This window comes from Dasypus novemcinctus, chromosome 22, assembly GCF_030445035.2.
Source record: "Dasypus novemcinctus isolate mDasNov1 chromosome 22, mDasNov1.1.hap2, whole genome shotgun sequence".
In the NCBI taxonomy this organism is placed as follows: domain Eukaryota; kingdom Metazoa; phylum Chordata; class Mammalia; order Cingulata; family Dasypodidae; genus Dasypus; species Dasypus novemcinctus.
The window spans coordinates 63,640,950-63,654,944 of record NC_080694.1 but is presented as its reverse complement, the minus strand read 5'-3'; the positions used below and the strand labels follow the sequence as shown (position 1 = coordinate 63,654,944).

Genomic DNA, 13,995 nt, shown 5'->3' with positions numbered 1-13,995 from the left:
GACACAACCAATCCAAGGTCCACAGGATGGAGGAATAGAATATGGATTAGAGTGGACCTACTGATATTCTATTCATGAACTATTGTGGTTAGTAATCGAAGAAAATGTAGCATTGGTGTGGAGAAAGTGGCTATGGTGGCTGCTGGGTGTGTGGAATGGGAGGAAGAGATGAGATGTGGAAGCATTTTTGGGATTTGGAGTTGTCCTGGGTGGTGCTGCAGGGACAATTACCGGACATTGTAGGTCCTACCATGGCCAACTGGATGGCACGTGGGAGAGTGTGGGCTATCATGTGGACCGTTGACCACGAGGGGCAACGATGCTCAGAGATGTATTCACCAAATGCAATGAGTGTGTCATGATGATGGAGGAGAATGTTGCTATGGGGGGAGTAGTGGGATGAGGAGGGTGGGGGGTATATGGGGACCTCATATTTTTTGAATGTAATATTTTAAAAAATGAATTAAACAAAACAAAACAAAAAAGGACCTGGTTGGTAAGGGGTTAACTCGGGTTCTACCACCGACAGGAGCTTCCTAGAGAGCCCAGGAAGTGGCCTCGGTTCCCACCGAGGTCTCCCCGCCCCAGCGCCCACGTGGCCGTCGCTCCCGGAGGGGTTCACTTAGGCCCTTGGGGGTCCTTACTGTTGGATTTGGGGTGGGGCACAGGGGCGGCCGCCCCAAAGGCAGGGGCTGTAGGGGGAAGTCCGTGCGGCTGCGCCCCGGCGTGTCCCCGTCCCGGGACTCGCGGGAGGGGCCGCTTGCAGTTTTACAGGCGGAGAGTGAGTTCCCTCCTTTCTGGAATCTTCTGCAGAAATACAGCCCCCGGCTACAGGGGGCTGGGGGTTCCGCCTGGGCCCCGATGGCCCGAGAATCGGGGGAAGGCGCGGCCCTGGAGGCCCAGGCTGCGGAGGAGCACACGGGGCTGCTGACCGTGAAGGTGGAGGAGGAGGAGGCGGCCTCGGCCTCCGCGGAAGCCGCTGCGCTGCGGGGCAGCCCCGAGCCGGGCCCCGAGCGCTGCCGCCGGCGCTTCCGCGGCTTCCGCTACCCCGAGGCCGCGGGGCCGCGCGAGGCGCTGGGCCGGCTGCGGGAGCTCTGCCGGCGCTGGCTGCGGCCCGAGGTGCGCACCAAGGAGCAGATCCTGGAGCTGCTGGTGCTGGAGCAGTTCCTGACCATCCTGCCGGGCGCGCTGCAGAGCTGGGTGCGGGAGCAGCACCCCGAGAGCGGCGAGGAGGTGGTGGTGCTGCTGGAGGATTTGGAGAGGCCGCTGGAGGAGCCCGCGCCGCAGGTAGAGACGCCGCGGCGGCGATCCCAGAGCTCGGGTCTGTTCCTTCTGACCTCTCACGGTCAGGGTGAGGGGCTTTCGTTCAGATCCAGGCGCTCTGAGGCTTTTGTGCATGTGTGTGCCACGAACTTCTTGGATAGTAGGGAAAATCTTTGGGCCCTTTCTCAGGTAAATGTCTTTAATCCACAGGCTCTGTGTTAGATGGTTTCACTTCCTGTGATCCTATTTACTAGTCACAACAACCTTGTCAGCTAGAAATTACTATCCTCATTTGTCAGGTAAGAAAAGGCATTAGCATTCTCTAAGAATTTAGCGCCATTTCTCCAAGGATTTTCATAGAAAGCACAAATGGATAGAATGAGGGAGAGTAGAATTAACAGTTAAAGAGTATGGACTCGGGGGTCGTTCCGCCCTCGCGCCCCTCCTGGCAAGTTGCTTTAACTCTGTGTCTCAGTTACACATTAATAAAATGGGGTTATAATAGGACCTCCTTCACAGGGTAGTTGCTGTTTGCATTAAGTAATATTTATAGAGCATTAAGAAACAACAACTGGAAAATAGAGAGTACTAGCACATAGAAAATAAGGTAGAAATGTTTTTTTTTTAATACGTAAATGAATGCATTCCAGGTCACAGCAGGTGACCAGAGTCTCAAACTGCTCTTTTGTAAGATGGCACTGTTAACAACAGCTCGGGAGTCACAGCGCAGCCAGCTGCAGCCAGTGAAGGCTCTGCTCAAGCATGAATCTCTGGGATCCCAGCCCTTGCAAGACAGAGGTGAGGGTTATCTTTTGGACAATATGAATTTTACAGACAGTAACCAATTTCATTTAAGGATCAACCTAAAAACCGGTCCACTGACACCTACTTTCACTGATCAAATCTACTTTGAGACTGAGGATAAAGGAAAATTTCACACGCAGTTGTGGAAATCTTTCCTAACCAAACCTGGACATAGTAAATAAGGTTTTACTAAAGCCAGAGTTTGAGAAGAATTGATTTTTAAAAAAACAAAATGGTCTCCATTCATTTAACATATATTTATGGAGGCCTCCTCTTGGAGACTGAGCCAGAATCCTTGTTCTGATGGAGCTTACATTCTAGGCGGAAAGATGGCAAATTAATCATACAATTTTAGATGCTGTGAAAAAATTAGGGCTGAATCTGTAAAGCCATTCTGAATGTTTCAGAGATCATAGGACTGTTGCAACTGAAGAGTATAAACCTTCTAAACCCAAGGTCTGTTACAGAATGAAAAGCATTCCACAGGAGTTCCTCATGTGCTGTGAACATATGGGCAAATTTCCAAGTTGTAACTTGGGGCTGTGCCAGCCAACATGCATTTTTTTGTTTCTCAGTCAAAGTTCTACCCTAAATCAACTTGTTTTGTGACCCTTGCAAAGTTAGCCTCCTGTAGGGAAACCTGAAATTCTTTTTTACTTTTATCTGTCTTGAATCTGAACAATTTCAATACAACAGACTCCCAATTCTGCCTTTCTGGGTCCACCTGTGTCTGATTCCTCTTAGTTTTTCAAAACCTAAGCAGGAAGAACCCTAACAGCTACTAAAGACATTTTAACCAAAAATCCTATTATATCCCCCCTCTCCTAGCAGAATTAAGACTAAAGGATCTTCAGATGAAAAGCTGTTTTGTTTTGGTTTTTCGTTACTTCATTTCACCACTCCTACCACTCTGAGAGGGCTCCTGCTTCTAGTTTTTGTGTGTCTGAGGAGTACCTGAGATCTCTTTAGGCCCTGGGATTGGAATCGCTAGGGATCAGGCATTTTGGAAAGGAACACCCTCTGTATAAACTTGTTTGGCAGAAATTTATTTACCTAGTTTTTGAACTTGTATTCTGCAGGGTGGGGAGGCAGAACACAAAGGCAATTCTCATCCACAGCTTCTTTCCTTCTCAGTTCTCCAGGTTCCTGGGCTTGCCCAGGGTGGGAGCTGCAGACAAGATGCAGGAGGAGCTTCCAGGCTCCCCGCCGAGTCCCAGGTGAGCTGGAGTCCCCTGTCCCTCACCTAGTGCTCTTCACTGCTGCCCACCTCCCTATGAAGACCCCTTGCTCCCCAGCTCCCTGTCCCCCGTCATAGAACCACATGGTATTTGCAGTTTCTTAACTGTCCCAAGGTTATCATTGCCCGCCTTCATTTTGGTGCCCACTTCCCTGTTTTACTGCCAGCTGGGGTGCTGTCAGTGCTTCCTAGAGCTCCCTAAACCATCTGGATGTCAGCCTCTTCATCTATGGGATTTTCTTCTTTAGTAAGGGTAATTTTGAAAATACCAAGAGAGGGTTTTGATATGTTTTTGGTTTTGTTTGTTTTTTTTAAAGTACAGCCTGTACCATTAGAGACAGAAAGACAAGGACTGTGCCCTCAAAGAGCTCATACCTAAGGGACAGATGTGGCATGTCTTTTTAGTCTAAACTTATTTATATTGTAATATGAAACCAACTTTACTTAACCTGTAATCTGTTCTTATCCAGTCGTTCATGTTTTGCTGGAAGACCTCAGTGTTTGAGGTCTTCCATTTCTTCCCCTAATTTTTCTCACCTCAGGCCTAGATGATATAGTTTTGTTTTTTAGGAGGTACCAGGGATTGAACCCAGAGCCTCATACATGAGAAGCAGGTGCTCAGCCACTGAGCTACATTCGCTCCCCAGTGAGAACTGGTTTTTTCATTTGTTGGTTTGCCTTGTTTTTAGGAGGTACCATGCATCAGGGCGCTGCAGGTACATCTCCCTACATTGTATTCTAAAAATCATCGGTGTAAATGAGCTTCCCCTCAAATCTTTTGAAAGGCTTGGATTTGGTATTTCTCCTTTTACTGAGGTGGCCTTTGCTTCACCACCGTTTCACTTTCTGGACTGTTGTCTAGATATTTATGTGAAGATACTAATCCTAATATGTTTAATGTTTCTTTCCTTTAATAGTTGTTTTGTTGATAAAGATATTATTTAAGACTGGGCTAAGTAGGCCCAGGTGCTCCACGCTTACTCTTTTTTGCAGAGCCGCTCTAAGGGGATGGGCATTCCTTGCATGGGTCCCTCACTGTTATGCCCAGATTTGGGAGTGGTTTTGGGCATGGGGAGCTAGGTGAGATTATCTGTTGTTTCAGGAGTTGCTGAAAATGGAAGATGTGGCCCTGACTGTCACACCTGGGTGGGTGCAGCTGGATTCCTCTCAGGCGAACCTCTACAGAGAGGACAGGCAGGAGAACTCTGGCAACCTGATCTCCCTGGGTAAGGCTGGTGGGCACTACTTTCTCAAGACTTCTTGGCTTCCTTTGCATACTAGAACCTACTGGGCTGCTAGAAGCTGTTGAGCCCCATATGTTTGGAGTCAGAACTGTCATGCATTAAGCGGCTTGTTCCTTTAATCCTTCTGACTGGCTTTCTTCTCTGCCCTGCCAGTGCTCTAGTCAGGTTAAGTGGAATGAAGTAGATACAGCCCCTGGTACAGGCCTGGCTCATAGTAAATGGTTAGTAAATGCTGATTCCCTCCCCTTCCTTTCCCATTCCCAGGGTCTGACAGATGAAAAAGCTGAGGGGTCTCTTCAGGAAGTGGGCCATGGGACCATAAATTTGGGAGCCAGAAGTGACCTTAGAGTCTGACTGGCCTTAGTGATGAGGGTGCAGAGACACAGAAGATGCCCTGACTTATCTGAGTTCACCGAGCTCATTGGTACGGTGGGGGAGCCAGCTCAGGTTTCCCAGTGCTGAAGCTGGCTGTTTTGGGAGCCCTGCCGCTGCCTGGGCAGTGTCAGAGACGACTTCCCTTTTCATCAGTCAGTGACTGATTTCTGAGTCCCCATTTACCCTGTTCCTTACAGAATGCACCAGAAACCCTTTTATTTGCCCTGTTTCCGCTTGCCTTCTGCTCAGCCCTTTTACTGTCTAATCCTGCAAATATGGCCTTGTCTTCCTGGCTTAGAATTTGAAGCCTCCACGTGTATCACCGCCCAGTCCCCATCCTCGCCACCATCCTCTACTCCTTCCATCCATAGTTTACACCCTTCTTCTGATGGACCCACTCCCATTCTCTGGTCTCTCTCCATCCCAGCTGTCCTGCTCTTCCCCTTCCATCTTTACTCTTGCACTTGAGTCCTCACATCTGACATATGTAGACCTTTGTCAGTCTTGCATCTCCAGTACTTTTTATAGAACTTTCTCCCCATGACAATTATGAGAGTGATTATGAGAGGTCCTGGGCATTTGTTGTTTCAGGTGGGGAGATACGGATTGAGAGCAGGGACTTGCCTCCAGCTGAGGAGCATCCACTACAGGAGCCTGGAGAGAGAGCGTGCCACCTGGGTGAAGACACTGTCCAGATTCCCACACACGCTGAGGCTGGTGAACAGCAGGGCAGGTTACAAAGAAAGCAGAAAAATGCCACAGGGAGTAGGCGGCACTACTGTCACGAATGTGGAAAGAGTTTTGCTCAGAGTTCAGGTCTGACTAAGCACAGGAGAATCCATACTGGTGAGAAACCCTATGAATGTGAAGACTGTGGGAAAACCTTCATTGGGAGCTCTGCCCTCGTCATTCACCAGAGAGTCCACACTGGTGAGAAGCCATATGAGTGTGAAGAATGTGGCAAGGTCTTCAGTCATAGTTCAAACCTTATCAAACACCAGAGAACCCACACTGGGGAGAAGCCCTACGAGTGTGACGACTGTGGGAAAACCTTCAGCCAGAGCTGCAGCCTCCTTGAACATCACAAAATCCACACTGGGGAGAAACCCTACCAGTGCAATCTGTGTGGCAAAGCCTTTAGGCGTAATTCACATCTCCTGAGACATCAGAGGATCCATGGTGGGGATAGAAATGCCCAGGATCCTGAGCATGGAGGGGCTTGGGAAAGTCAGGGTAGGACAGAAAGCCAATGGGAAAATGTTGATGCTCCCATATCTTATAAATGTACTGAGTGTGAGAGAAGCTTTACTTGTAGTAGAAGCCTTATTGAACATCTAAAAATCCACACTGGAGAGAAACCCTATCAGTGTGACACATGTGGGAAAGGCTTCACCCGAACTTCATACCTTCTTCAACACCAGAGAAGCCACATTGGGAAAAAAATGGTTTCACAGTGACTCCTAGTATGTGCCAAAATTCCTCCTCATTTCTCGTTGAACTGAAGTCACCCTGCTGCCTCTCCTGAGGACAGAAATTGTGGGCTGGGGCTTTATCACTTAACATCATCAGGTGTTAGGAAATGTAGAATCCTGATGAAATGGATTATATTCTAGATTCTAGCAGTCGGTGGGAAAAAACCTGGTTGGATACAAGGCTATGGGAGAGTAGTCGGGGAGAGTTGTCTAAAATGGTTTGTTCTAGCCCCTCGGACTTAAACAGGCTTCCAGACTGGCTACTCGCCTACAGCCAGCACTTGATGACGTCTCCTGGGTGTGGTTTGGGGGCTTCTACGCTGACCTCATTTTGCCTAAATGAATCCTCCATGAGTTGGTCTGATTCGTTAGCTCTTACATACTCCCACTTGTGCCTTGCGTATAGGTGCTAATAAACATTCCTTGAATATACCAGAGAAAAGACCTTCATAGCCCTGAAAAATTATATGTTGTCTAGATTTTTTAGAAGATTCTAAGCCATTTATGTTTGTGTCTTGCCATTTGATGTTCCAGATTCTGGGTCCGTCCACTGTTTTTTTGCCAAGTACATAGGCTTGGCAGAGTTGGGGTTTGAGAGTCCACATCCCGCAGTGGTGTAGTACTTACAGTGATGGTAAACAGCTTTATCATTAAGATATTTAAGACTGCTGCATGCATGGAATTCCATTCCTTAGCCATTTTAAATTACATTAGTTCACATTAATTTTGCTACTCTGTAGGGAGAACATTTTTTCCATTCAGGCAGTATAAAAAAATCAATTTAGTCAGATTAAATGATTAGTTTTTTATATAAATTCTTAATGCTTTATAGCTTGTCTCACCTTTTAGCTATGTTGGACCTAACTGGGTGCCACGCCACCATCCCTGACCTTTTCCTACCTTATAGCAGACTGTGTATCAAGGTTTTTACCAGCTAAGCTCAAACCTCCTCCATCTCGGGGTTCACACCCAATATTTATAACAGCTATCATTTATGGTTTCAAAGCTGCCCTGCAGGTTGGGGGTAGGAAGGTACGGTTAGATGTAGCACATGAGAATAGAACCCTGAGTGTGGGTGGAAGGAGAAAATATATTTAGAGGCATGTTGGGAATCCTGAGTGTCTCATCAAAAGGGTTCCACAAAATCCAAAGTTATTAACATGTCAGGGCTCGATGCTGTGAGTAATCGCAAGAAAAAAACGACATCTCTCATTTTCTCCAAAATTACCTTCTGCCATGTTCTTAAAGACCAGTGCCTTCTTTCTGTGTGCCCGGATACATATCACCAGTTCCCAGCATTGCCAGACAACCATGAGTGGATTCTGCTCCTGAAGAGCTCCCTGTTTCGTTTCTCATCATGCTAGTATTCTGGTGTATTCTCAAGCGCCCTTTCTGGGCTGTGCTCTGCAGCATCCCAGGCTAGCTAGGGACACTTTCCAAACCACAGGGCTTCCCCACCATCTTTCATTGCCTTCATTATCCTCTCATTTCAATCTAATTGAAAATTTATTTAGCTTTCCAAAATTCTGTAGACATTCTCTTCTAGATCTTTTCTAGTCTTTTAAAAATTTCCTTTTGAATGCACCTTACTTTTCCTCAACATGAACTAGCTACTTACTTTTTTCTTCTTTCTTTACCTGCCCTAAATATTTGCTAATAGGTCAGATCTTAAATATTTAAACTCATTACTGATTGGTTGCTTATGTTTCTTTGGTATTTAATTCTGTTTCATATGTCAAATGAAGAAATATGTGAAACACGTTTTAAAAAGGCATATACCTATATGTCTCCTGTCATACTTTCTTCTGAGCCCAAAAGACTTCTATGTAGAGCAAAGAAATATTTTAAAGAGAAATACTTTTGCATAGCTACTATGCTAGACAATGGAAAGGACGAAAACATCTTTATACCTGTGTGTATGCATACATACATACATAAACTTACATCCATACAGCAGCAATACATACTTGCACTTGGGCTTTCAATATAATAAGACCAATAAGACTAGCAACAAATAAGGCAGTGCAATGAAATGCCTTATGAGCGGTACACTGAGGAGGGAAAGGGTGAGCTATTATGATGTGGACATGGTGACACATAACAGAGTAACAGAATTTGTCAAATTTAGTAAACTGAAAGATTGAAGAGTTAGGTAGGGGCCTTCAGTGCCATGGCATTAGTGTGATATGTTTGTTACATTTGATGAACACATAGTGAAAAAACATGGAACACTTCACAAATTTGCGTGTCACCCTTGTGCAGGGGTGATGTTAACTTCTATATCATTCCAATTTTAGTATATGTGCTGCCAAAGTGAGTATTTACTTTTTTTATGTTCATTTTCTGATTTCCTATGTTAGTCAGCTAAAGGGTGCAAAATACCAGAGGACGGTTGGCTTTTATAAAGGGTATGTATTTGGGGTAGAAGCTTACAGTTACCAGGCCATAAAGCATAAGCTACTTCCTTCACCAAGGACTATTGCTTCCTATTGGGGCAAGATGGCTGCCGACATCTGCCAAGAGTTCAGGCCTCTTGGGGTCCTCTCTTCCTGGGGCTCTGTTTCTCTCTGGGATCAGCTCTGTTTTCTCAACAAGTTCAGCTAAAGACTATGAGGCTCTTTAGGCTTTGCCTCTCTCCACAAGTCCTACTGACGTGGCCCAATCAAAGCCCTAATCATAATTTAATCATGTCCAGGTACAGACCAGTTTAAAAATATAATCCAATATCTATTTTTGGAATTCATAAACCATATCAAACTGATACTCCACCATCTGAATTCCAAAAAGACATTACAATATTTAGAAAAACCTTAAGTCAGTAGCAATGCTAAGTATAGAATCACATCCCAATCTTGGGGCAAAGTCCCATCCTATATAGACCTCCGAAACATAACAAAACAATTTATCTGCTTCTAATACACAAATGGACAGACAAAGGATAAACACTTTCCTTACAATAAAGAGAAACTGGGAGGGAAGCATGAGTTGTGGGTCCAGCACCTGCAGGACATCCTCCATTTGATTTAAAAGTCTGAGAGTCATTCTTAAGAAGACAATTTCTTCTCTTTGGGGCCACATGGGGACCCACCCTTTCCACAGGCTTGTCCAATGGCGGTTGTCTTGGTTCCACCCTCATCAAGCATCTGGGTGGCGACCAAGCTCCAGACCTCACCCTCCAAGAGCATTGGGGTGATGGCCACAATTTACTGAATCAGTGGGTTACAGCCTCAGTCTTGCTAGTGCAGTGACATGAAGCCAACATCCTCCCTAACCTTTGGCATACAGGCTCAACCCTCTCAGAGCAGTGAGTTTACCACCTGGACTTCCCTATCCATGCCTACAGACCCACCCCTCTCAGACCTGTGGGATGCTGACTTTAACTGTCCTAATCCTAGAGGAATGTACTCCACCCTCTCTGTGCCCTGGGGCTGCAAAACTCTCCGAACAACAGGTGGGAACACCCACCCTTCAACTGCTGGGGCAAACTCACCTCTCTACACATGGGTGGGGTTCCTTTCTTGGCCCAAGGCAATGTCTTAATTCCAGATCTCAGCTTCCGTGGTTTTCCTCTTAAAGCAGTTTCTCCTTCAGTCTCTCCTTTTGATGTACCTTTCAGTACAAGCTGACAGTGGTTTTGTTCATACAGCTGTCACAAAAATCTTGTTGGTTTAGCATGTAAGAAACAGGAGTCAAAGCCATCAGACAGTAAGACTTTCCACAAGTCTTTCCTAGATAATTGCATCTTCATTCCTGACTTACAAGTTCCAAGTTCAGTTAAGTCCTCACTCTCTCTTTTTTAATGTTACATTCGAAAATAAAAGGTCCCTGTACAGCCCCCACCCCTCTCACCCCACTCCTCCCACATCAACAATCTCTTTCATCATCATGGGACATTCACTGCACTTGGTGAATACATTTTGGAGCACTGCTGCACCACATGAATAGTGGTTTACATTGTAGTTTACACTCTCCCCCAGGCCACCCAGTGGGCCATGGCAGGACAAACAATGTCCAGCGCCTGTCCCTGCAGTACCCTAGAACAGCGCCTATCTCCTTCCCCCAGGGCGGGGAGGAGGGGCAGAAACAGGTGGCTGCCCTGCCTGGGTCTCCAGGAGTCAGGGAGGCTGTGGCATCTGTCTGGGGGAGGCGGGTGGCGGTACAGGAGGCCCAATTCCTCCTGAAGTGGGCAAAAGTCCCCGGGGTGCACGAAGGGAGGGCATGACTTCACGATCAGGCGCGCTGCCCCTCCGTGTGGCCGCCGAGGGGCAGTCACGCTCCTGCACCCACCCCGTGAGCCCCCCTCTCCCTTCCTTTTCGCCCAGCTCCTGCAAGCTGCTTTGCAACCAGACTCCTCTAACACTGTGTGCTCCCCTGTCTCTTCAAGCCAGCGGGAGCGCCCTGACCCCCACCTGGTCAGACCAGCGGGCGGCGCCCAGCCCTCGCCCAGCTTTGGGCACCTGGGGCCCAGGAGCGCATCCCCTCCTCCTGGGGGAACATGCGCCCCTGGCTTTCCAGAGCCCCACGGCTGCTGCTTGGCCCCTCACCTTTTCACTCCCCTCTGCTGTTCCCCCCACTGCCCCCCCAACCTCCCACCTTGGGCCCTTTATCCACCTTGGGCATCTTTAGCTAACCCGGTCCTTCTCCGCCTCTAGTTAAGTCCTCAAATGGGGCACTATAGCCGGGGAACTTGATTCCCACAGGCTTGGAATTTCCAGAATCAGTTTCTGCTTTCTCTGTCCCAACAGTTTAGTCCTCAGCTCCTCTCTCTTGTCTAGCAGTTTGCTTTAAGCTGCAAGGAGAAGATAAGTCACATTCTCTGCGTTTACTTTGGAAAGTTCTTCTGCTAAATGCCTAGGCTCACCATTTCAAATTCTGCCTTCCCTAAAACACCAGGAGTTAATCTTGCTAAGTTCTCTGCAACTTTAAAACATGGATCACCTTTCCTCCAGTTTCTAATAATAGTTTCACCATTTACTTCTGTGGCCTCATAAAAGGTCTCCTTAGAGTCCATATTACTATCAACAGTCTCCTCAAACACTGTAGGTCTTATCTATTGAGCATTTCACAATTCTTCCAAAAAAAAAAAAAAATACCCCTTACACATTTATAAAACCATTCCAGTATTTTGGTAATTGCAAAAGCATGTCTCCTCTCCTTGGTACCAAATTCTATATCAGTCAGCCAAAGGAGTGCTGATGCAAAATACCAGAAATTGGTTGTTTTTTGATAAGAGGTATTTATTTGGGGTAGAAGCTTACAGTTACCAGGCCATAAAGTGTAACTTACTTCACTCACCAAAATCTTTTGCCAAGTATTGGAGAAAGATAACTGCTGACGTCTGCAACGGTTCAGGCTTCCTGGGTTCCTCTCTTCCCGGGGTTCATTTCTCTCCAGGCTTTCTCCACAAGGTCAGCTGTAGTCTATGAGACTCTCTAGGCTTTGTCTCTCTCCACAAGGCCAGCTGTAGACTCTCAAACTGCTATACTCCCCTAACTAGAAAATGCCAACTCCAGGAAGTCAGGGGTAAAATTTCTGTGTCTTGTTCACTGATGTAACTCAAGCCCTTAAAATAGTCATTGAAATGTAGTAGGTGCCTAATAAATATTTGTTGAAAAATAAATACATAAATACATACATACATACATATTTTTTGACCGAATGAATGTAGCAGGGTTATTTTCATAGATTCTGATCAGGTTTAATATTTCACATAGCTGTGATATAGCACAAACAGCCCTTTTACTGTATGAAGCCTTACTGTCTTCCATTCTCTGGGTCCAGTGGATCACGCTATTATCACATCTCCTCACTCCATAATCCTATAATAGGATTATATTTCCAGGTTTTTGCCATGTGACATGCCTGCCTCCTACAGAAGTAGATAATAATATATCCATTCCCCACCGATTTTGAGTTTGGCCTTGTGGGCTACTTCTTCCTCTTGGGGAAGCAGCCGCCATGACTTGAGGAGACTCAAGCAGCTGTGTGGGGAGGAACTGAGGTCTCCCACCTCCATTCCCGTGCGTGAGCCACCTTGGAAGCAGACCCTTCTGCTCCAGGCAAGCCTTTACATGACACCAGCATCCGCCAGCTCTCTTGCCTGAAACCTCATAAAACTTCCCAAATCAGAATCACTCAGCTAGGACCCATGGAATATGTAATGAATAATAAATTGCCTACTAAATTTTGAGGTTATTAGATAACTAATACATCTCTGAGTCTCAATTTCTTATCCCCTAAATCATAATTGATGTGCACCTTGCTGAGTTAGTGTAAATAATTAATAAACAGGTAACTGGATAATTGAAAGGTCTCAACCCACTGGGGTACAAATGTGAAAGAGTTTATTTTCAGGTGGAAGTCTTCAATCATGTCCTGACCTTCTCCTCTTCCAGTCTTTGCACTACATCTAGGGGCACGCTTGGAGATGGAACAGCTGGGTCAAAGGATATGTGCATCAAAAAGTTTTGACAGCTATTGTCAAAATGCTTTCCATATTGGTTATGACACTGTCACTATTTATTGAGTGCTTATTCTGTGCCTGGGACTGAGTGCTTTATCTGAATCACCTTTTTAAAATCCTCTCAACAACCTTGTGATATTTATAAATAGATAAATTTCTATTTATAGATATATTATAAATATGATTTATAAATATTCTATTTATATCTAGAACTATATATTGTAACCCATCTTTTACAGATGATTAAACCAGGACCCAGAGAGCTGATTAACTTGTCAGAATTTGTGCATCCAGCATTCATTCAGGTTCGAAACCACTGCACTCTACTGCCTCTCAGCTTACCTCGGTATAATATTGTGTGAGAGTTCCCATTCCTCCACAGACTGGCCAAGAGTTCCTTCAAATGTTTTGTTGTTGTTGTTGTTGTTGTTTTTGTTTGTTTGTTTTTGAGGTACCAGGGCCAGGGATTGACCCAGGACCTATTATGTGGGCAACCAGGGCTTAGCCACTGAGCCATATTGGGTCCCCTAAGTTGGTTTTCTTATTTCTTTTCTTGTTGTTTTGTTTTCTGGGGACCAAACCCAGGACTTCCCGTGTGGAAAGCAGACACTCAACTGTTTCATTCATTGCCAATTTCAATCAATTGAAGTGTTATTTGAATTTTTTTATCCATGAATGACTGGATACATTTTTATATTTTTAATTTTTTATTTTTTTGTGTGAGCTGTTTCTCTATGTCCTATGTTGTTGACCTTTTTAAAAAATTATATGTAGGGTGTGTGTGTGTGTGTTTATGTATATATGTCTATATTCTAGATTTGTCCCCAATATTTCATTGCCTGTGGGCAGCTGCGGGCCTCCGGGAGGGTCGACGCGGATGGCCGGGTGAGCTCTCCGGACGGGGGCTGCCCCACGGTCGAAGGAGAGGAGAGGGTTCGGCACGAAGCCGTTGGGCCCTCGCTCTCTCCGCTCAGGCACGGGGGACGCGCGGTGCAAGCAAAAACACCACGGAGACGAGGTCTGGGCACAAGTCTGCTTTATTGTAGAAGGGGACATGGTTTTATAGTGTCTAGGGATACGTAAAGGGACTTGATTGGTGCCGGCGGGTGCTGTTGCTTGCGTAGACGGTTACTGGAC

At 46.0% G+C, this 13,995-nt stretch overlaps 1 protein-coding gene and 1 non-coding gene across 3 annotated transcripts; one reads left to right on the top strand and one right to left on the bottom strand.

Moving 5' to 3' along the window:
* Positions 1–563: 563 nt before the first annotated feature.
* Positions 564–8,173, top strand: ZKSCAN4 (zinc finger with KRAB and SCAN domains 4). Of its 2 annotated transcripts, none has more exons than XM_004474178.4 (5): positions 564–1,287; positions 1,956–2,061; positions 3,202–3,284; positions 4,407–4,530; positions 5,515–8,173. In XM_004474178.4, exons 1-5 carry the CDS (start codon positions 862–864, stop codon positions 6,378–6,380), a joined length of 1,605 nt encoding a protein of 534 aa, XP_004474235.2. In that variant the 5' UTR covers positions 564–861; the 3' UTR covers positions 6,381–8,173. The 2 variants fall into 2 exon arrangements, with proteins under 2 accessions (XP_004474235.2, XP_004474234.2); XM_004474177.5 differs by having other exon boundaries at positions 1,914–2,061.
* Positions 8,174–8,612: 439 nt separating this feature from the next.
* On the bottom strand, positions 8,613–8,716 carry LOC111759339 (U6 spliceosomal RNA). The gene has a single exon (XR_002793360.1). It is a non-coding gene; the product is annotated as a U6 spliceosomal RNA (small nuclear RNA).
* Between the last annotated feature and the right edge of the window lie 5,279 nt (positions 8,717–13,995).